This window comes from Rhododendron vialii, chromosome 2a, assembly GCF_030253575.1.
Source record: "Rhododendron vialii isolate Sample 1 chromosome 2a, ASM3025357v1".
NCBI classification, from domain to species: Eukaryota; Viridiplantae; Streptophyta; class Magnoliopsida; order Ericales; family Ericaceae; genus Rhododendron; species Rhododendron vialii.
The window spans coordinates 590,126-613,520 of NC_080558.1; the positions used below are offsets into that span (position 1 = coordinate 590,126).

Consider the following 23,395-nt stretch of genomic DNA (forward strand, 5'->3'; position numbering starts at 1 on the left):
TCCAGGAAAAAAGCCCTTTTGGTTTATAAACGAGTCGGGAAAACCCTAGAACGGGTGTGGTGAAATGACGGAACTAGCCTTGTTTTTTCCCCAAACTTTTTGATCCAACAGGGTTCACCCGCCAAAATGGACCTCTGAAATGAAAAACGGCGCGACTGAAATTTTTAATTACATTTTGGGTTTGGGACTATTTGGGGAAAAGTAATGGCAAGGATTTGGTGTTGCAGCTTCAGTTACAACTAGGGTTTTGGGAAATCAGATCTGCACCGTTCATGGGGTAGTCCGAATGTCGTGTTCCGCTAAGGATTCTTATTAAAAAAATAAGTACTTATTTATAATTTTCAAACTTAAAAATAATGGATTTACTAAAATAATTTTTTATGTAATATGAATTTTATTTGATAGATTTTTTGAACAGTGCAAAAAAAAGTAAAAAATTAATTTCATAAATATATTATTTTGCAAGTTTAAAAATTACAAATAATTACTTATTTTTTAAGAACCTTTAGCGGAATATATCTGGACCATTTGCCTGCCATTTGTGCTAGAAGTTGTTCAATTTATGAATTCCGCATGTACGTTGGAAGCATATGTGCGTGTCAAACGACTTTAAACATATCTATTTTCGAAGTTTTTCTCAATATCATATGAAAGCAATATTCACACACTCTTTTTCGATACTAATACTTTTATTTTACACTAGTTCCTGTATGTGAATGTACATCGTTGGATTGGATTTTGAATCGAATGTGGTATATGGAATTAATTTGGACGCAAGAAAGCATTTGATAGAAATGAAATTCAGTGAATCTTGTGTGGTGGGATGTAAGTTACATAATGAGCTTGTGCATGTAGAATTGAGAGCAAGTTGTAAGAGCGTTTTTAAAAAAATATCTTATGATATTAAAATTCACTAGAACGCGATCGCAAATGAAAATTGAAAGCATGAGTGGAGGCTCTATTAAAAAAATATGTAGCTAAGGTGGGATTAAGTGCCCCCTACGTTTGACCAGTTCTCGTAATTGGCAGCATTGACCGGCCGGAGCCTTCATACCTTGTTGTGTCCATTGTTTTTTCAATTTGTAGAAAAGAAAAAATTATTTACGGAGGATTTCTGTAAATAAGTAATTATGGAGTCCAATTGCGGTCGTCCAAAAGTATTTTGGATGGTCTCAATTGAAAAATAATTATGATCGATCAAAATTGAAAACGAATCTCAATCATAAATTACTCGAATGGATACAACGATTGCGCTGAATAAATTTTTCTCATTTATAGAAATGGTTGATACTGTTAAAACTGAAAGGTAGTAAAAAAGACACTCAAAGCATCAGTGAGTATCTTTCATATTGATTTTTTTTTTTTTGGTTTTTGGGTGCAATGGAATAGACGTGTTGGCTTGTGTTTGTTGGTATCGCTACTTCGCTAATGAGTGAAAATAGAATAATTAATTATGCCAAATAAGGCAAAGACAAAATGATCTAAAGAGTAGAAATGCTGAACCAAAAAACAATACTACTACTAGTAGTCTAGTACTAATTGGCGGCTAGGGTTATGCTGGGGCAGCAGGAGAGGAGAGTAACATACGTTCTAAGTTTAAGAATGGAATTGGGATAACGCTTCTCAAGCTATTGATCACAAATGTTATAGGTACACAAAAAAATACACGCAAAAAAGAAGAAGTACTTATTGCACATCCACAGCGGTGGCGAAGCCAGGAGTTGGTCTAGAGGGCACTTTTCAATGAACGTCAACTAATAATTGTTGCATATATGTTCGTAAAAATACGAGAGATCAGAAGTCTACCATAAAATCAAGTTTTGTGTTGAGTTTTATTAATTTCTTTGTTAAAAATACAAAATCTTGATTTAACTATCTCGTGATCTTTATATGAAAGTCATTGAGGTATTATTTATATGATCCGAACCTTTTTATTTTTTCATTGTTTGTGCAAAAACCCAAGTTGTTCGAATACCGAATTTCATTGGTGCATGTAAAAAGATTTAATTTTTGGAATTGGGGAGTGGCATATGCTACACCCACCCCTCTATACGTCCGCCCCTGCATATTCATTATAGGTGCAGCGGGTTTTATCTTTCAAAAAAATTTTGTGGGATCCATACGTGTTGTGGGTATGAAATAGATTTTTCGTACGTATTACTAGTTTTTTTTTTTTTGTGTGTGAAAGAACATCTATTCTCTCAGAATGGGTACAAGTTATCAAGAAAATAGAAAGAAAAGAAAGCAGCCGAGTATGAGGATGGATCACATTGGTTGGCTAGCTGAGCCTGAGTGGTATAGGATTACACAAGTAGCTCACTCAAAAACCACGTACAACAAAAAAGATGAGAGATTTTTCAAGGTTATCTTCTTAATTACTTATCTCGTCCTAAAGCAAATCACATGAATTACGTACATGCATTTGTTTGCCCACCATATCTAAGCATGTGTGCATGAGACAAAGAACAAGTAGTAACATGCAAAGAAGAATATTTCTAAGGATCTTAATTACATTTGGAAATACGAAAGCTGAGTGATAGAAGACCGATCGAGCTGGTTGTGGGGACTGTACGTGTATTTGCACGTGGTGCAAAGATCGATCAAGCATAAAATATGAGGACATGTCAGAAAAATTGAAAATCATTAGGAGGAGGACACCTATCCAATTCACTAGGAGATAGAGACCAGTTTTTTCAGATTATTGTCATTGGAAATTATTTTATTTTATTTTATTTATCTAAGATTGTCATTAGAATTAATCGTGTCTCCAATCTTCCACCGCACATACCCACAATGATTTGGGACTACATAGATTTTGTTGTTGTTGTTGTTTTTTTATGGGAATGTCTTGAATGACTAACTCGATACCAATGGTTTATAGGCACCATTAAGTAGAGCCGGACGCACAAATATTTAGTGACGGGTGGCCAAATATTATACATTCGTTTCAAAAAATATTATACACTTATTTCTTAGATATGGAAGACAATATCAATTTTGCCAATACGCATTCCAAATTAAGATGCTCCCAAAAAACATATATTGACTAGTAATTGCCCAATGCTTTTTAAATATAGTTTAAATAAAGTATCAAATCTCACTTTTTTGAAGGGTTTTTTGTGGATACAACGGTTCTTTTTAACGTCATCACATATGAGGTGAGTTCCGGATATGCGTATGGTTTGATCTCGTGCGAGAGGAGCATTGCAAATAACTGTGAATTAGAAAAAAATTCTTTTTCCCAACAAAATCTACTTCTCGAAAATTTTCATTTTCAAAATAAGTTTCAAACGTGGTCCATCTAACCAAGTTCATAAAATAGTCTAACACAACAAATGTTACCAAATCTGTTTAATTCCGTTAGTTGCACTCAGAGATAACATCAGAGATATTAAGAATGTATAATTATACGGATTCCAACTCGAATTCAATTTTTTGAACATCCACTTACTCAAAAGTGACACCCCTATCGTGCTTATTTCCTTAACTGACCTAGAAAAATAGAAAAACAAAATAGCTCCAAAATTACATATAACCAAGTAAGGAGTATAGTTTGAAACTCTGTTTACCCAAAAGGCTCCACAAAAATTTTGCAATCTTCAATCCCAGATAGATCATGAAACTCTAAATCATCTAAACCAACAGCTTAAATTGTATTGAATAACAATTTTGTTCTTTTACCTATTAATTAAAAAGAAAAAGAATCTGACGCGAAAAATTACTATTGGCCGCAAAGAATAATTTATGGCCGCGAATAATTACTCCTGGCCTCGAAGAATTACTCTTGGCTACAAAGAATTATTCCCGGCTGTGAAGAATTACTCTTGGCCGCCAAGAATTACTCTTGACCGCCAAGAATTACTCTTGACCGCATCGAATTGTACTTGGCCGCAAAGAATTGCGAGACCATAAAGTAATTTGATGCGGCCAAGAGCAACTCGATGCAGCCAAAAGCAATTCAATGCGGCCAAGAGCAATTTGTAGCGGCTAAAAGCAATTCGATGCGGCCAAGTGCAATTCGATGCGGCCAAGTGCAGTTTGTAGCGGCCGAGAGTAATTTTGTGCGGCCAGGAGGAATTCGATGTGGCCAAGTGCATTTTGTAGCATTCAAGTGTAATTCAATGCGGCCAAGTGCAATTTGATACAGTCAAAAGTAATTTTCAGCCACAAGTAATTCATTGCGAACAAATGTAATTCTTTACGGCCAAGATTAATTCATCGCATACAGAAGTAATTCTTTGTGACTAGGAGTAATTCTTTGAGGCCAATAGTAATTTTTTGTGAACTTCTAATCTCAGTCATTAGCTTCAATGGTTGAGGTGGAGTGTCATTTTTTTGTGTGTGTGTGTGTGTCCCGGGAATACTCCCCTATATATATTCTTCAAATTAGCACATAATTTGGAAAGTTTTGGTAATCTTCCCTCTCTTTTCTTTTAAAAAAGGACAATGCTACTCACAAAATAATCCAAACACAACAACTCATACAACCTCTCACATACATGTGGGGGTCCACACATAGCAATGTGTGTGGAGCTCACATGTATGTGAGATGTTGCGTTTGGATTGTTGTGTGAGTATCATTTTTGTTTAAAAAATCACAGAAACATTAATGTCTATTGTTAGGAGTAAATAAACTCACATGGCAATTGTATAATATGAGCAAAAAAAATGAGTACTTTACTAAAAGGAGGAGAATGAGCCTCAACCATTGGATCAAAGTAAGCATCCATTGCAACAATTTGTCTTATGTTAAGTATGAATGGACTCTACATCTTTACGTTATGTACACTAGAAAATTAAGGCTCCATTTCGGAACGGATTTTAAGTATTTATTTTTTAAGAAGGCAATTTCAAGCTCAAAAATAACGAGTTTAATAAAATTTAAAAATATGCAATATGAATCTTGTTTGAAAGATCTTGATGAGATCTTTTATACGGTACAAAAAAAATTTAAAAATTATTTTTTTATTTACATTATTTTTTAATTTGAAAATATGAAAATAAGTACTTATTTTTTAAGAAGGTGTTCTGGAACGGGCTCTAAGTTAAGTAAGAAAATTAATTCCAATGCAGAACCCTTACGTTATGTACAATAGAAAAAAGTTAAGTAAGAAAATTAATTCCAATGCAGAAACACAATCACATGTATATTTTCGTTGGCTTTTAACTTTCAACCCAATGAAGGCGAAGATAAACTATGATTTAGAATCAAGATGCAACAAAATCAATACATTTATTGCCACAAATATATTACAATAAATCAAATAACCAAATATATAATTAATCAGTTTTTTCCCCTCAATCACTCAACCAATTAACTAAACATTTAGCAATCTGAATACATTTCAAAAAATGACAGGGCCCACACACACACACACACACACAGAGCGCGCTAAACGTAAGGGTCATCATTTAGCCCGAATGCCCGCGATCGGCCCACCCAGCCCGTCGGGCTTTTACTCGGCCCGGCCCGTGAGCCTGCCCGGCAGCCCGCCGGTGGTACCCGCCCAAAAGCCCGCCAATGGGCCTGCCTATTAGCCCAAAATCCCACAAAACCCTTTCTTTTTTCCCTTGGTTTAGTTTTGCCTAAGGAATTTTAAGCCGGCCCGGCTTTTGGCCCGCCAGTTGGGCTAGCCCGTGGACCGGGCTTGGGCTTCAATTTATGGTGGGTAACCCGGCCCGCCAAAAAGAAAAAACCCGGTTGGCCCGGCCTGTGGGCGGGCTTGGACAGCGACTTGGCGGGCTGGCCCGGCCCAATGATGACCCTTAGCTAAACGTATGTGTGAGAGAGAAAATAGTTTTGGATTCAAAATTAGAATCTGTTTTGGAATTAACGTGTGAGGGAGAGAGAGACAGCCCTAAATCACAGTAATCGTTTTTTACTGATAATTGTTAGGAAAGTAAGGAAAATTCGAAAATAAAGAATCAGAATAAGATTAGGAAGTTTTTCTTTCATCTTTCTTCCAAATATTCATTATTTTCAAGTATATTTATAGTCTTACTGCCCGTAAATCTCAGCTATAGAAAAAATATGTACAAATTCGATGGTCCAAAATATGGAGAATTCAAAAACCGTTGTTCCATATTATATAGATACAATGTTGCGAATATACATATCTCTACTCTAAAAGAAAAACAATAGTAGAAGCTAGTGTTACATAATCCAATTTTGTCTTCGATGATCCTTCATAATGTTAAATTCATTTGTAATAGAATTTGGATCGATGGCGGGTGTTGGAATTCAGAAGAAAACGTCGGGTGGACGAACCAATATAAATTTAAACTTTTTACAAAATACAACTATAACTATAAGGAAAATTTGAAACTTGGGTAGGACAGTAGCCTGAGTTCATCCGTTCCTCTGTCATCATTACCACTAGGTATATGGATTACATGATGCAGAGTCGGTCAAAAGTGGCCTTGTATGCATTCAAGAAATTTTCACGATTGATATATGAAGGGGCGAGCGGGGGATATCTGCACTATCAAAACTTTCAAATTTTAAGGATTCACCCTCCCAAATTGGTACGGTGTCCCCATTAGAGGAGCTCAGACTCCTAACGTCGGTATATGGAATCCGACTATGATTTCTCGTCATCCAAACAAAATAAAATGGACATGAACTTTGGCTTTAAAATCTAGAGGCACGAAAAAATTCAAGATATAAATCCCAAATGGGTGAGATTTTGCCAGACATATAATGGGGGACAAGGGAGCGAAAAGGCCGTGAAAAAAAAAAAAAAGTGAGCGAAAAGGACTGCTCATCAGACCATTTTGTTCTGCATTTGAGACCCCAGAGTCCAGACAATAAAAGGACCACTGCATTGAACTCGCATTTCAAAACACACTTTCAAACCAAAGCATTATTCGTAACCATTATTTTGCCCTTTTTCCTCCCCTCAATTTGCATTACTGCATTCGTTTTGTTGCTGTGGTAATTTTGAAAACTGAAAAAGGAAGCTAAAAGGACAAATGAGGAGTTGATTTAGTGGTGGTCTAGAATCAGGACCTAGTTGGACAAAGCCTCAGTTTGAGTGCCCATAGTTCTTTATTGGGATTAAATATACTTCTAACACCATTTTTACGTGGAGTGACTTTAGTTTCGGTTCCGATATAAGTGCGGTGACTCTACAAATAGTGGTGTAGTGTGAGTCGTAACAGATAAAAAATATAGTGCTTGTGCTTTGGCTTCTTTTATATCTGTGGTTGTATTGTTAGGGGTGCAGATAACCTTCAACAGTGTTTTAGCCCGAGGTGTGGGGCGGAGTCCTTGCACCCCTAACTGCCGAACTCCAGCGGAAATGATATTTCAAATAGGACCCCTACAGTTGTATGTAATTAAGTTAACTTGTTTTTAGAGAAAAAAAACAGAGAGAGGCGAGAGAAAACGCAGGTCTCAGAGAGATTGCGAGAAGACTTGTACTCCTGATTCAATTTCATAGTGGACCGGTGTGGCTCCCGTGTTTTATCCTCGCCTTGATGTTTTCCCATGTATATCTTGATGTTTTGCCATGTATATCTTGTGTTCTTTCTTTTCTTATTCGTTACGTACTATTTCTGTTTGCTAGCGATTTTCTGTGATCCTAACTTCCAATATCTGTAGGGCGTTGTGAGTTGAACAAGGAGTTCAATTGCTATCATGTATGTCCGTATACACGGTAGTGTTCTAAATAAAATAAGGAATTAATCGGCTCGTTGGCGAGGGCTATCCAATTAAGTCTGACTAACGGTTAATCGCCGATTACTAATTAATATGTACCGATTAATTGTCGATTAATTCGGTTAATCGCTCGAAGGTGGCCGGCCGCCCGACTAACGACTTTTTGAACATAGAAAAACTGAATCGATTAAATCCATTTATATTAACTGGGGTGAAATTCTCTCCCCCCATGGTCTTGCGTTCGAATCCCGCTTGCCTGTAGTAGTGTCTTGAACCAGATGCTCTGTCTAGGTCCGAATCCCACCTTAGTGGGGCTATGGCTAAGGCTTGTCCTCCTCCAGGGCCAGGCAATGGTTAATTCCAAGAACACCTTGTGGTGATGATCCTAATTGGGATTCATAGCTACAGCTTTACATTCCGTAGTGGGCGGGAACCAAGAGTTGATAAGCCAAATATTATGATTGACGAAGCAAATGGGCAACGAAATGAAGGTGTTCAAGGCCTCATACAACAATGGACACAATTGACCAAGCAAAAGTACTACTGCTTCCCATGTTGCTCTGTCACTGCTTAGCACGCTGTAAATTAGAGGTTCCACTTCCTATTTCCAGAAACAAATAAGCATTTACTTTCCCCTAGTCAATAAGCAGTCCATTTAACCTCGAGAATCTTCAATAAATGAGCATTCCACTTCCACGTAAAACTAGTAAATGCAGTTTAAAAGGATTCCTCACAACCTTAGCATCAAGTATATAATAATATGTCAAAAAAAACCACTTCAAAATAGTTCAGCCGACTCTACATACAGCTTGAAGTTCATCAGTAAACTTCCACAAACGAAATAGGAAATCATACAAAAACCAGACCACTAGGATTGTATTTTAGCAATTTAACAGTTTTTTAGTATGGATAGGTCACTGCACAAGGATACGACTACTTCCATCATATACATTGAGCTTTTTTGATAAATCCCTGATTACAATGTCCTCTGACTTGTATTCTTCTGGTGGATCCTCAACTGAATCACCGTCCTACACCAAACGATATCCAATGACAAACTTCACTATTAAAAGTGGGAATAAATTCATTAAAACAGGTAGATTGACACTTAAATAAAAAACAAAAACAAAACATAAAGGATACCCACAAGATCATTAGCAGGTTTGAACAAGGAAAAGAAGGTCCTGGAAAAACCACTGGGTGACCTCCCTTTCAAATGAGGGCCAGATAACATTGACAGCGTAGCAAACTTCCTCAGTTGATCATCATGAGAAGCGAAAGGATCTAAAAACACCATCTCACCCACTCGATTCAGCAACTCGAACCTGAAACCCTTTACTTCCTATCAAGTTGGAAAAAATAAAAAAATCTGTCAATCAACAACGGAAAAACATAAGAACATTTTTCTGGTGTCCTAAGGTTAGTCAAAAGCCCAGCATTTGTTTCCTCTGCACACATCCCCCACCAGAAAAGGAAGCAACATTCAACAAATACCACAACGATCACTCTCAAATAGCCCATAATTAGAGTTATTACAGATACAACAATATTTAGAAATTTTAGAGAAAGTACCACAGGCAACGATACTTAGTGCAATAGACACGGTGAATAAAAACAGCTGGAGGAAGAAGGAAAAATACACCATGCATAAAACATAGAACAATGTGCGTACTACGAGACAAACATACAATGGATATGGGGCGTTAAAAAGGTCACTATCTTCACCCTGCCCTTTGGTATTAGTTCAAAGAATCGGGTGAGAGGTTGCAGCAGGAATGAAAGATGCAACAACCTTAATTCATACCAATCAAAAATCACCTTTACACCTTTTCCCTTCACCAATAAAGCAAGGAAATGCCACATCAAAAGGACACTACAGAAGACAGAAGTGCTCTTAAAGTTTTTCTACCTTACGTTGGCTTCAAATAACGCATCAATAGCTCCATGAAGTTGGAGTTACTTATTCTTACCTGCAAACAAGGTTTTCCTACTAGGCAAGTTTTAAAAGAGGGCCAACACGTCCCAAACCGAACCTATTGCATTCCTAAGCTGAAATAAGTACAGTCCACCCACATATTTGGAGCTTCTAAGATACCAGTTCTTCCCAGCTTTTTAAAGTTGTTTTTAGCCCTTATGCCAGAAGCAGTTCATCCCTGTCAATGTCACCTTCCACACGATGTCCTCACAAGCCATAGGCAGTGCCAAACAGATTGGCACAGTCTATTACTATCAGAAAACTCACAACAAACACAACAGGTTAATATTACCTGCTTGGTGTCACTGTCCAGAATGTTTTGAGAAGCATTACCAACAAGGCGAGAAAAAATTCCCTTGTTCCCTGCATCAGAGCTTATGATGACAATGGTATCCCTAAAGCCAACAGTCCTCCCTCGGTGGTCAATAAACATGCTACGATCAAGCACAGAGAGTAGAGCAGTGAATACAGACATATGCGCCTTCTCAACCTGGTCAAGAAAAAGAATGCTGCACGGCCTCATTCTGACACTCCCTGGAAACTGCTCTCCCTTACAATATTCACGGACAGTGAACCTAAAATCCATAAATTGATGGTTTAACAGCCACCATAAAGAAAAAAAGTCAGCAAAGCAAACAAGCTTCATTGACCAAGGCAGTGTTTGGTTGACCATATTGAAGCTAGAATGGGATGGTCATTGCATTGGAAAGCTCATTCTGACTTATTGCCGCAGAAAGAAAGAATGACAGGATGTAGGTTCAAATAATAAGTCATTGACCAATTTACTAAATAGCCATTCCATAGGAAAAACAAGGAATGGTCATCCCATACCTACCCAAAATCTTTCAAATGAACCAAACACTACCTAAATTCACAGGGTTCCGTAATACAATAAGGAGAGGGGAGTGATTTTGCCACACCCCTTTTTGTTAATGCCACTCCCCTTTGTGTCTATATAAGATGATTTGTTTTGTGAGAGAAGGGGAGTGACATTAACAAAAAGGGAGTGGCAAAATCAATTCCCTATGGAAAAGGTGAGCAGTAAAAATGGAGACAGAAACATCAAAGGTACAGTAAGAGACCCAGAAAGTGCATCTGTCAACCGTGAAAGTGAATTCAAGTCCGTATATTCTGACAAGTCAATTGTGAACAGCAGCTTTGTCCCATCATCTGCAACGAAATTCTCAGCAAGATCCCCAATAATTTTTTCTTTACTAGAAGTAGTGAGACCCAAGAAGAGGAATGCCGCAACTGGAAGGGAAGGCGGATAGTGTGGTGCATCCATAATCATCTTTGCAGCCTTTGCGACGATATTAGTTGCTTGTCCCCACAATCCATTGTGCAATTGTGCTTTAAGAGACTCCACCCCCTTCTTAGCCCTTTTGCTACCACCATCTCCCAAACCAAGGTCCACCTCCTCTTTCATGCCTCTTTGCACAACCTATGAAAAGCTCAATGGTAAGCAAAGGGTTGTAGACAAGAAGATCCACAAATGCACATGCACGAAGGTTTCGCAAATGAAAGATAGTTTTCACCTTTTCTTTATCACCCACAATATTCGCATCAGTTTCGTTGATCATGAGTTTAATGATATCAACCAACTCTTGAATAGTTCCATCAACAAATTTGAAATCAGTTCCAGTATCTACACTTGTGGTAGGATTTAATGCGTAAACGCCGTAAAGCTTTCTGTTCAACCAATAAATCCTATTGATTCTTGCTTTCTGTTTCCTGCACAAGACTTTCAATTCAGCTGATTTTTTTTTAACCTGCTTCAAAGCCTCCTCTTCAAAAAAATCTTCAAGCTTCACCAATCTATATGACAACTCTTGTGTTCCCACCAGGGTGTCAATGTAGATGATATAATTATCTTTAATCTCACCCTTTTTACACATCAATTGCAGCACAGGGACCAAATTCTCCTCTAGCCAAACTTTTACAAGCTTTTCACCTCCCTATTACAACAAAAGCAACCATCCACCACAGATGTTGTGAAAATAAACATTGTACAACGAGAATAAGTGTGACTGTTATTTGGATTGATGTGAGTTAAAAAAAAAAACAGAAACAAAGACGAGGAATGGGAAGACTAAGAAAATAAGATGACATACAAAATCCAACTATTAGAAGATTGCCAGATCTTGAAACAGCTATATCAATCAAACTATAATGGGATTCGTAGTGCTATACACTTGCTCATTTAGTAGTACACATTATCCACAGCCAAAAACTGAACAACAGTTTCTAATCCATTAAGGTTATGCTGAAATACAAAAACAGCCGCACATGTCCAATGATTTGGGGTTCACAATTCACTCATCAATGACAAGACCGAATTATCATTTACCATTATAGGTGTTTTTTGATTGTCTGTGAATGAGCTGATTAAGGCTCAACACATTTCAAATGTAGGCCTTTAGAGATGATCCAAGATACGAATCATTGCCAAAGTTTTACCACTAAATCCAATTCAAACTTGGAGCTGAAATATGATATTTAGGTTATTCCATTAACTAAAAGCATCAGGAGTTTTAGAGTAGCTTTATAATCTCTAGGATGTAGAACATCCAGCAACCACTAACTACTGCAGAGTACTGCTTTTACCCCCACTAATTTCCTTTTTTAGTGTCAATGGTAAAGTAGCCACCATAAAAGTTGGTAACAGTTACCAACTTTCTAGTAGCGAACCAACTTCGTTTAATTTTTTGTTGAGCGGGAAAATACAGCTCACCAATGACAGGATCACAACAATGTTTAGATGGAAAATAGCTTTGGACTCCTCTTGTCGAAGTACAGACCCTTGAAAACACAACGTTGTAGATACATGTAAAACTAAATTAGCATTTGAAGGTCCACATGCCTATCTACTAACAACTTTTTTTTATGAATTATGACCAACCATTCACCATTTTATAATCGTTTCACTTTCAGTTATTGAGTGGCTCCGCCACTGATTAGACTGCTAGAACTCCAGCATTGGTATTTCATCTCAGTTTTCAACACGAATGACGGGGAAATAAGTTGCCAGGTCAACAAATCCAATAGGCCATGCTATCCATGAACCAATGATTTCTTTCATGGTCCTGTTGACATCATAAACCGGAACCATCTCAAAGTTAAGTATAGATACAATAAATAAAACGCAACAATTACAACGATAGATTCCTCCACAAGAGACCCATATATTCACTGATTGAATCCCATATATTCACTGATATCCTCAGCTATTAATTTCAATCACTATCAACGGATGTTAGTCTAGATTTCTTAACTCCAGTCATTATTTCTCCCGCACACACTCAGAAAACATGTCCACCTAAGCTGGTTTTCGAACAACACTTTCTGATCAACTAAATGCGCAGGGGGCGGGAGCGACTTTCATTTTCTAGCCAAGATGATAAGCAGGAAATAAATCACTAGAGTAGTGGTAAAACCTTTGTGGTGTCCTATTCCACTTTGTGGGTTTGACCAATGGTACCTCCCCTCACTTTTGAAATAAGAAGATAATCCAATCCATTAATGTGATTCATCATAGAACTTGTAAAGAGCCATTCATAACAGAAAACAAACTCACCTGCCACCAAAAAGCCATCCACAATATCTCTGTTAATAAAGCTTCTGACGGGTATATAATAAGACCTTTTGGAGTCATCAAACTGGCAATCTCCCTCAGCTGCAGCCTTGCAATGGCCTTAGCATTCTGGAAACCAAGGCTTGAGAAAACAACGATATCATCCAGTTGTTCAAACAACTTATGTCCAAATTGCTTTTGCACCTGCACGAAATTAAGTACAAAAAAATCAGCATGTACGGTTTGGTCACCCATTAGTACTTATCGGAACATAAATTGTTTACTAACCAATATATTCAAAACGTTAAAATGAAAAAAATTGGAAAGATAAGAGACAATAGATGAATAACACTAAATTCTTCCCATTAACCTCTTTGAGGCGAGAAAATGTGCTGCATCTATGCTTGCTTTCCTCTGGGTGCAGATTCAAAAGTTCCTTAATGGGGCATTCTTCAACCATCCGGAAACAGTCACATCCAAATGATACTTCTTTATCAACTCCGATAGTTGAAGTCATAATAATCAGAGTCTTTGTAAAGTCTATGGTTTTTCCCTGGCTGTTGGTTAGCCTGCCACACCTTGAGATTTCAGTCACCATGTCAACGACAGAAACAGAGGCAGCATCAATATTGCTGAACAAGACAATACTAAATGGGTTCTTCTCCAAAGCATCTGTGAGTTCCCCCGAAGAACCAAGCTCTCCTTGGCTGCACGAGACAAGGTACAGCAAAATAGAGGATCGTAATCAGAAACAAACCACTAGCAGAGATAAGGGGGAGGAAACATAGGCCAATTTGCCAGATCCATTACCTTTGCCAGATCCATTACCTTGTTGGGACACCAAGGAAGCGAGAGACAGAATCTGGTTCAGTATATTTGGACAAGTCAAAGTGGATCAACGACCCTTTGCCCTTGAATAGCTCTTCGGTAAGAGCTTCTGCAAGCTCTGGCCCATCATGACACTGGCCACAGAGGAAGAGGAATGATCCGATGGGCCTAGTCACACATCCCAGTGGACTTGGGCACTCAGCTCTTGACAAGGCACGGGAAATAGTGAGAATAGGGAATCGTTTTCCAAATTGCCTCCTAGATAGCCGTGTCACAAGGTCGTCCACGGGCGGCTTCAGGGAGGAGTGAAGGAGCCAAGATGCTGGAAAACCAGTCTCGGAGCTAGCCACCTGCACGCATGGAGGAAAGGGCGAATACATTATTTGTGTTCTGAAAGCACTGGATTTTCCAGCTCAACTACCTGAAATTAAAGAAGTAAAGGAAGCTACAAAACGCATAATCCAGGCCTGGCCTAGCATGTGAGAGAAATCCAAGTCAAAAACTCCATAGGGGATACCGATAAAAATATGCACCTTTGCAATGAGCTTCGGCCCAACCGTAACAAACTGCTGAAACTTTTTGTCAAAACCATCGGAGTTGAGGGTAACAAGAACATCAAGCTGCCTAACCATTTCGTTCCACCAATCGGTACGGATTGAAGAATGCAATGAACCATTATTTGGCAAACAAGAAAGGAGCTCTTGGAGCAACCCTTGCAACAGTTGAGCTTCCTTTACCAGTATTTCAGGGCTCCGCTTGTGCTGCTTCTTTGGAAAAGGCTTCCATTTGTTAAAGTAACGGTCCCACTTATCCATAGAATCTCTGAGCTCCTGATGTAGCTGATGAAGCAACAAGTTTATCCACCCAATCAATTAAACCCTACTGCCGTAAACAAAAGTGAGATAAATCTATTTTTAAGTGAAAGTGACGGAGTCAGTGTATAGTAACATGATGGAGCCAAGCTTCGCGGTCAGGATCCTTATCTTTCCAAATTTCGTGTATCTCAATGCAGGAGCGAACCAGCTTGTATTCATCAGCATCCAAACTTTTCTCATCCTCATCAACCTCACCAGCATCAAGTCGAAATCTCAATGTGCCACATGCTTTCTCTAGCAGATCAGCAGCCTTGCTTTGCAACAATGCCTCCCGAGATTCCAGGCTTTTTCCTTCATCTACATATAGTTTTTTAGGCGTAAGACGATTAATTTGCTGCTACCATTAAGTTAGTTAAGACCACGAAACGGAATCCAAAACTTTGGAACAAGATCTCTATTACTACAGACTAAAACAAAGAGACTACAAACAAGGAATAAGAACCTTAAGCATGAACAACAGTCATTACTACTATTAACATTCGTTAGACCAAGAAACAGAATCCAAAAGTTAGAACCCAAAGATTTATTAGTTTTCCTTTAAATTGTTTCTCTATGTCACTTATCCAACATCAGTATCCATTGACTCGATTCCCCTTATACAGGCACAAACAAAAAAAAAAGCGGAAGCACAACTAATTTTTCTCAACTTATGAGTAAAGAAACCAAAACAGAATAAATAAAAATAGGCAAAGCAAACAAAAATAACCAACCATCAAAGCATCTCCTGGCGATGTTACATGAAACGGTCAGAGCATCGCGAGTAATCCTAACGCCGTAAATCCTCTCCAACTTTTCCTTCACGCCATCCTCGAGCTTATTCCGGACGTTTAACAAATTCGGCTTAATTGCACCGTCTTCCATTCTTCGAAGAAAACCTATATGGATTTCAAAACAAAATCAAAACACAGATAAAAAAACGATTCGAGACAACTCATTTTTACGTGCAATGGAACATAAGAAGGAAAAAAAAAAAAACCAGGAAAACCGACCGCTAGAGTTAGGGTTTGCGTTGGGGCTTGCCGATTCTCTAGCGTAATTTGTGTTTGCGAAACAGGCACACACCAGACACCACCATCGTTTCCCTCTCTTATAGATTCTTTACCCTCGCTCGGATTTCTAACCCAATTTATAGTTTACGGTCCGTTTCCAATAGGGCGCTGCTATTCGCAGCCCTCTATTTTCTCCCATAGCCCATTACATTTCGGTAAATGGTTGTTGAAAATCATACATAACATTTCGGTAAATAGCTGTTGAAAATAAGATTATGTTGAAAACAAGATTATATTTCGATAACTACATGTCGAAAATATCTTCAACTTTCGGTAAACAACTGTCGAACATACATTTTCGATAAATAGCTGTTGAAAAAAATATTATATTTTGGTAATTGGATGCTGAAAATATATCTCAATTTCGGTAACTAACTGTCGAGTATAATTGAAAATTTTTAACGGGCTATGGGAGAAAATAAAGGGCTGCGAATAAAAACGCCCTTCCAATATTTGAGAATGAAAAAATAAAGAGAGAAACTCAGAATTCTCCCTAAATTATCACCCAAATGTTTTATAAGCATCTAAACTTATTGAGATGTCAATTAAGTACCTAACGTTGTTTATAATTTTCAATAGGATCTCCCCCCTCAACATTTGCCAAATTTCAAACGGATTCCGGGATTTTGTAATGCGACCGATCTGACCGTCCACTTCGGCGATGGATGACACGTATTTTAATCCAAACGCTGAACGGTTCAGATCAATAGGAGCTCGGATTATATCCAGTCATCCGTGCCAAAATAGAAGGCCGCACTATAACCCTGTAGTGCACGCGGCTGTTTACATCCTAAAATATACTATTCAATGAGAAAATTACATGTGGCACTAAATATGGCACAGACCAATCAAAACATGTTATAACCATTCCCAACATGCATAGGATCAGGACTATTGGATACTCGTATAACATTATTTTCGTACAATACGGTATCGTTTGGATTGGAAACGGCCATGTTTGGCCACAAAACAATAGTCGAAGCAGTTAATGACAGATGTTGGCCACAAAACAATAGTCGAAGCAGTTAATGACAGATGTCACAAGATTAACCATGTTTAAGTAACTGGTTTCTCAAGAACAATAACAACGATGTTGTTTGGAGGCATCCACCAAGGGAGAGTCAATTATTTTTGCGATTGGAACTCTTTTCGAAGCACCTATTCGTGTTACACAGAAGTAGGCAGATCATGCTTTCATATATTCAACCACATTCAACACTAACAAACATGGGAAGTGGCGAAATTAATGGAAAGACCAAGACCACTAACAGTTCGAAGGCAGCAATAACCGCTATTGGAGGGAAAACAAGTCATTTCAAAGAAGATTTGAACAAGAATTTTAGGCGCCAAAGCAAACGTGGATAACAAGACAAGCCTTCTGCCTATAAATAGAAGAATTGAAGAAAAAGGAAAGGATCTCTGACAAATTCATCATCTAACAATCCAAAACAGAAATGGTTGCTTGGAGATCGAAAGTAGTTTAGGACTTAGAAATTAGTTCCAAGTAGTTGTAGTAATAATTGTAGTTTCTTATCTTACAAGTTGAAGATTTTATTTGGATGTAAGTGTACTTTCGGTTAAATTAAAGTTATCTTACATTGTTTTGTTTCTTCTCTTGTTGAAATCTTAAGAATAATCGTGTATAAGTTTGCTTTTGATTAAAAACAAGCTTGCTTATACTCAGTCATCTTTTCTAGTTTCTTTGATCAGAAGTGTGTTGATTCAATTTTGGTTGATACCTTTTTAAAAAATCCTCTTTGTTGAGATTACTGAACGGATAACACAATTGCTTGATTAAATTAGCTATTTTTGAGTTAATCTAAAAAGAATAGATTATATTCTTTTCGGGCACGTCCACACATAATCGTATTGCCAAAGATTGGGTTGATTTAGCAACAAACAGCGCGGGTGCCCTACTGGATTTTGAAATCCATTTCAAACGCACTTAATTATAGAGACACTGACAAGGCAAAATTGTTGGTCACACTGTATTTGAAGGATTCGGAAACCCTGTAGTGCAGATCACAGTCGTCCAAATGTGTTTTGGACAATCCAAATTTAAATGAAAATTTTCTGGGGAAGAGTTAAACTTTTCCCTGATAAATTTCATTTTAAATCCAAATCATTAAAAACATGTTTGGACGACTGTGATTTGCCCCACAGAGTGCCCTGCAGGATCCCTGGATCTGAATTTGAAGAACGATATAGCTTTCCGGACCCAAAAGAAAGGAAGGTAAAAATGTGTTTTGGTTGCTGCTAAAGGAATGAGGGAGGGAGGCGGATGTGGAACTCCGATGCGGAAGTGTGAATGCATTGAATGGTGGGCTTTGGACCTTTGGTGGTAGGTGACGGCGCCCAATAGGTGTTCGTGGATAAAGATGGGTAAATATGAAAGAAGGGAAATTATAATGGAAATAGAATACGTGAGGAAGTTTTGGGATGTGACAATTAATTGATCGATCTTATAAAGTTCCTTTAAAAGTGTAAAAAGTGAATCGAAAATTGCATTTTTTGTTAAGGTTGGCAATGGAGATAGATCGGGGTCGGGGAATACTATCTCAGTCCCCTCCCCGATCCTCAACGAGGATGTGTTTTTTCCTCCATCCCCGCCCTAATCAGAAAACGGGGATCCACGCTGGATTCAGGGATCTAAAATTATTACTTAAAAAAAAAAAAAGATTTGCTAAACAACAAAGAGTAAAAAAATAACTTTTAATAAAAAAAAATTAAAAATAAGATGCAGAACTTTAAGGACTTTTATAGCTAAAGTGTAATGAGCACAAATTTGGTTTCAATACAGGCAATCAAACAAAAGAGCAGTCCTGAGTCAAAAAACAACAGAGAGTAGTAGAGCACAAAAGGTGTGTGCGGCGCTGGAAAAGTGAAAACTTGGAGTGAAAATAAGAAGTAACCATAGGAAAAGATAAGTACTACGGAGTACTAAAAGGTGTACATATATTTCGAAGAAACGGGGACGGTTCTAGGTAGGGAGCAAACGGGGAACGTTGGGATATGTTTGTCTCCGCCTCTTACTCGATCCCCGAAAATTTACAGAAAAAATTCCCATACCCTATCCAATCCCCAAACAAATCTGCAAATTACCGATCCGTTCGTGACAGGAATCGAATTGAATAAGGAAGGGTCAGACGAAATGGTCATTCCTATTTCCTTCTTACCTTATTGACAACCTATTAGACTATCAATAGCATAATCGTTTTTTTATAACGAAGTTTTGGACAGTTTACACACACGTCGACTAATCTTGAAAGACCAAACAATACATGGCCCATACATCTCTAGCTTACCCCTAAATAGTGCCTAGTGACCCTATCCTCATCATCTTAAACCCACAATGGCCATGGACTCAAGGATGCTATCAAGCAACCCACTTGCCAACAGTGCTGAACGGCTAATTCGACCATTCATCTCGGCAATTGCCTGCTCAAATCTTAATTCAAGTAACGAACAGTTCAGATTTTTATGCACTTAAATTAGATCCAAGTCATCTATACCAAGATGAACGACCAGATAGGCCACTTGGCAGCGGTGCTCAGCATCATCTCCCAATCCGGACTTATGGATGCTACCAAGCACTCATGCAACGGTGCCAAGCGGGTGATCTAGCCGTTCTTCTTGGCAATTGATAGCAAGAATCTTAATCCGAGCAACGAACGGTTTAGATTTTTATGAGCTCGGATTAGAATAGAGCAGTTTGTGCCAAGATGAACGGTCGAATAGGCCACTCAGCATTGCTGCCAAATGCAGATGCTTGGTAGCATCTCCCATTCCCCGGGATGCTGCCAAGCACCCTGCTTGGCAGCGATGCCGAGCAGCCAATTCGGTTGTTCATCTCCCAATCCATTGAGCGTGATCACAGGTGAGCGATTTAGGTCGGATATAGGGTTTGCCATCACAGGTGATCATAACCATTTGAGCACGTATATTAAAAAAAGATGAAATAGTGAGCAAACCCAAAAGCCAAATGGAGCCATATAGGGTTGCACAAAAAATTCGGTGAACCATGAAAATCAGTCCGAACCGATCTGATCCGTACCTTTTGGATTTTGTCTATGAATTAATGGTCCAAACACGGATTCAAAAGTGAAAAAACCATAAAATACAGATTAGGATTTGATTTTTAATTAAAAACTGTGAATTATCCAAATCGAACCGTGAGATATTTAAAAATATATAAAATATAATATATGAGTAACACATAGTAAATAGTTATATATAGTCTTTGAAAATTATGTCAATGAGATGAAAGTTGTCCGGGATGAATCATTTGGTCAATATAATTCGTGGACAAAGTTAAGACCGAACCATGAGATTTTGGTCCAAACACAAATTTTATTTTTAAAAAACTGTGACTAACTGATTAGAATTGACTAATTGAATTTATAAAAATCCAATCTAATCCGGACCTTGCGCAACCCTAGAGCCATTTTGAGCCCTAGAACCGAAACCCGCAAACGTAAAACCCTTTGTTCTGTCGCTCTCTTCTTCTTCTTCTTCTTCTTCTTCTTCGAGCCATTTTGAGCCCTAGAACCGAAACCCGCAAACGTAAAACCCCTTTGTTCTGTCGCTCTCTTCTTCTTCTTCTTCTTCTTCTTCTTCTTTCTCCCTCGCTTCACTCAGTCTCTCGCTCTGTTGAAATGGACCAGCAACTCTTGGCCGACAATGATACTTTGTGCTGCATTTGCCATTCCGTATACAAACCTGGTCAAATAATTGCTCTTTATCACCCATGCAATCATCCGGTACATTCCCGTTGTTACAGGTTATTGAAATTATCCGGGTTTCGACGCAGATGTCCCATAGACAATTTGAAGACGAGGACGGTGACAAAATTCAGAATTAATCCATGTTAGAATAAGTAATTTGTAATCTTCTAGAATAATGTAGAATGAGTATTTAAATATCTAAGTTTAAAATAATTAGAAGTGTGTAGAAGTAATAATTACACTAGAAGATATTTGTATGGGTAGGACTAGATAATTCTAGAAGAAGCATGGAAGATGTTATGTAATTAAGCACATGGGTTAAAACTAGAAAAATATAGAAGTTAGGAGATCTTTGTAATGCACATGTGCTTATCTCTAGCTAGACAATTCTAGAGAATTCTATGTTGGTGGAAGTGCTCTATAAATAGAGCTTTGTTGTACTCATTTTGGTACAATGAAAAATCCAATTGAAGCCTTTCACAACTTGTCCTTGTAACATCTCTCACCCTTCCTTTCTTTATAAATTCCACTCCCTTATCCAATTTACTTCAAAATCTAACTAAGCACCCCAACAATCCAAACATTGTTGATGCTCGAGTGTTTGAGGGAGGAGATGAGGAGGAGCATCCTGAGGAGGAGGACGAGGATGAGGATGAGGATTTTCTCATATGCTACTGCTGCGTGAAACCTATGAGCAAGGTTTTTGCATACAAGGAATGTTATTCGTGTGGGGGTGAGTATCACGTGGCCTGTGCATGGGAAGTTATAGAGTTTAAGAACTGCTACGGAGAAGGTTGCGAAGTCAAATTTTCTTCAATGGCCGACCTCAAAGGTAAGGTGAGAAGGAATGGCGAGGTTGACTATTCGAGTCATTCGACCTCTTCGAGTTCGAGTTCCGGCTCCGGTTCAGAGGCTCTAGCTGCCGACGCACCCGAGGAGGATCGGGAGACTGACCTCGTATTCGACATGGACCCGTAGATGGTAATTTTGATTTTGCTTGTCGCCGTCGTTATATGACTACTTACTTAAGAAGATTTGTGAGTGGGGAGAATTGAGTCTTGTGGATATGGAAGTTTGCTGGATACATAGGAATATAGAAAGGTAAAATTCCGTACAATAGAACCAATTGTGGCTCTGGAGGAACTCCCCTTTGAGATGGGTTGCAAATGCTGCCGAAAAGAAGTGGCTAAGGGTTCCTATTACAGGTTCTGCAAGGCATGCTATTCTCCCTATCACCCCAGCTGCGCCCAAGTTGCATTTCTGCACAAATCGTGTTACGAGGAAAGCTGCTCTGATGTTATCAGCTCCATGGACGATTTCGGAGGCCTACTCAATGTCTCGGGTGGTGGTGGACCCCGGCGGTGCTGCTGGTCCGTCAACAGTGGACTCCGATTCCAGTTCGGACGACGGGGACGAGGCACAGGAAGAGGAAGAGGAACAGGAGCTATTTCAGTTCAACATGTAGTAGTATGGCTGGTAAGGAGTTATATATGCGTCGCTTTTATCCATTCATACGATTATAGACTTGCTGTCAAAAAAAACAAGTAGCGACGATATATATACTATTTGTTATTACATATTTGTTCGAGCTGTTGGTAATATGTCTTCTGAATCCGAACTGTTTCTACTGCTGGAACTGATTCTGCTAACGGTATATGCGTATGGTTAAATACTTAAATCTACGGGGCTTTGTCCTATTTACTGTGTTTTTTGTGTAGTTGCTAATCATGCTTGGTCTGTTGGAGCAATGGGGTTTGGGGTCAGGCTTAGTCTATGAAAATTTCCACTAACTTTTACCCTGCGTCGTATCGAATAAATTATGATATTGCTGTGGCAAAAAAAGTTGTTTAGTTTGATGTTGAATGGTCTTTGGACTGAATCATGTATTGGGATGTAAATTGTGTTAGTCATGTGGTCTGAATTTGCTATTGATAATTTGTACCCTGAATTAAAAAGTGTTTCTGATGCTGGAACTGAATTCTACTTATGGTATAAGTTGGATGCTATTGTCTTGTGGTGCTGTCTTGAATGGAGACTCCTGGATCATGGAGGGTATCTACAGCTGCTAGAGTTTTTACTGTCTTCCAAAAATCTCTAGAGGTATCCTCATTTTCAGTTTGTTTTGGGAGAAGCATATTCGTAATCTCGTGTGTGCTAACATATTAGGATTACATTGCTTATAATTATTGTGGCCTTGGTTGAGTACATGAATGTTTGGGGTCTATGTGCTATCGTAGTTAGGAATTAGGATATACTTATTTAGCTGTGATTCTTCAGTCCTTTCCCTCGATCTACCCTCTATTCTGTTCTTAATACAATCCTTCTTTGGCTGAGAAAACATATGATGTCGTTCAATGAATTGTGAAGGTGAAAATAATGAAGTTTAGTTTATCCTAACTCTTTAATGTGCAGATTTTCTGTATATAGTGTTTATAATTTGAATATATTGTAAATCTCTTCATTTTGTTACGCAGATTGTTAAATTTTCTGACAAATATTGGTGGTTCGGAATACAATGAAGTAAGAGATCAGAGAAGAATAAGGTTTTGTAGGACAATCATAATTTTGACCTTCTGTTTTTAGTACTTCTGGAGATGGAAGAAGTTTAAGTTTGAAGGACAAAGCTACATTTTGCCTTTTGTTTTTTGGAGCTTACCAGTAGATGTTATGTCCTTGGATTGCAGTTTTGCTCTTTGATACTCACAAGTTGATA

The 23,395-nt window shown here is 38.3% G+C and overlaps 2 protein-coding genes across 2 annotated transcripts; one reads left to right on the top strand and one right to left on the bottom strand.

Annotated features, from left to right (window-relative positions):
- Positions 1 to 8,330: 8,330 nt before the first annotated feature.
- LOC131317640 (chaperone protein ClpB1-like) lies at positions 8,331 to 16,026 on the bottom strand. Its single transcript, XM_058347179.1, has 12 exons — positions 15,899 to 16,026; positions 15,620 to 15,784; positions 14,983 to 15,206; positions 14,568 to 14,873; positions 14,035 to 14,384; positions 13,577 to 13,913; positions 13,210 to 13,410; positions 11,171 to 11,590; positions 10,718 to 11,076; positions 9,928 to 10,210; positions 8,808 to 9,002; positions 8,331 to 8,691 (listed from the first exon to the last, which is right to left on the bottom strand). The coding sequence occupies exons 2-12, from the start codon at positions 15,768 to 15,770 to the stop codon at positions 8,575 to 8,577; spliced, it is 2,943 nt and encodes a 980-aa protein (XP_058203162.1). The 5' UTR covers positions 15,771 to 15,784; positions 15,899 to 16,026; the 3' UTR covers positions 8,331 to 8,574.
- Positions 16,027 to 21,820: 5,794 nt separating this feature from the next.
- LOC131317641 (uncharacterized) lies at positions 21,821 to 23,395 on the top strand. Its single transcript, XM_058347180.1, has 2 exons — positions 21,821 to 22,158; positions 23,157 to 23,395. The coding sequence occupies exons 1-2, from the start codon at positions 21,838 to 21,840 to the stop codon at positions 23,199 to 23,201; spliced, it is 366 nt and encodes a 121-aa protein (XP_058203163.1). The 5' UTR covers positions 21,821 to 21,837; the 3' UTR covers positions 23,202 to 23,395.

What these genes read in the sequence shown, in the direction of transcription:
- LOC131317640 (XM_058347179.1), bottom strand. Translation starts at nt 15,770, where the DNA reads ATGGAAGACGGTGCAATTAAGCCGAATTTGTTAAACGTCCGGAATAAG. An exon ending in TTGTGGGTGATAAAGAAAAG is followed by an intron (nt 11,077 to 11,170) that starts GTGAAAACTATC and finishes AGCTTTTCATAG; the next exon opens with GTTGTGCAAAGAGGCATGAA. An exon ending in TTGACAGATGCACTTTCTGG is followed by an intron (nt 10,211 to 10,717) that starts GTCTCTTACTGT and finishes TATGGATTTTAG; the next exon opens with GTTCACTGTCCGTGAATATT.
- LOC131317641 (XM_058347180.1), top strand. Translation starts at nt 21,838, where the DNA reads ATGGGTTGCAAATGCTGCCGAAAAGAAGTGGCTAAGGGTTCCTATTAC. An exon ending in AACATGTAGTAGTATGGCTG is followed by an intron (nt 22,159 to 23,156) that starts GTAAGGAGTTAT and finishes TTTGTTACGCAG; the next exon opens with ATTGTTAAATTTTCTGACAA.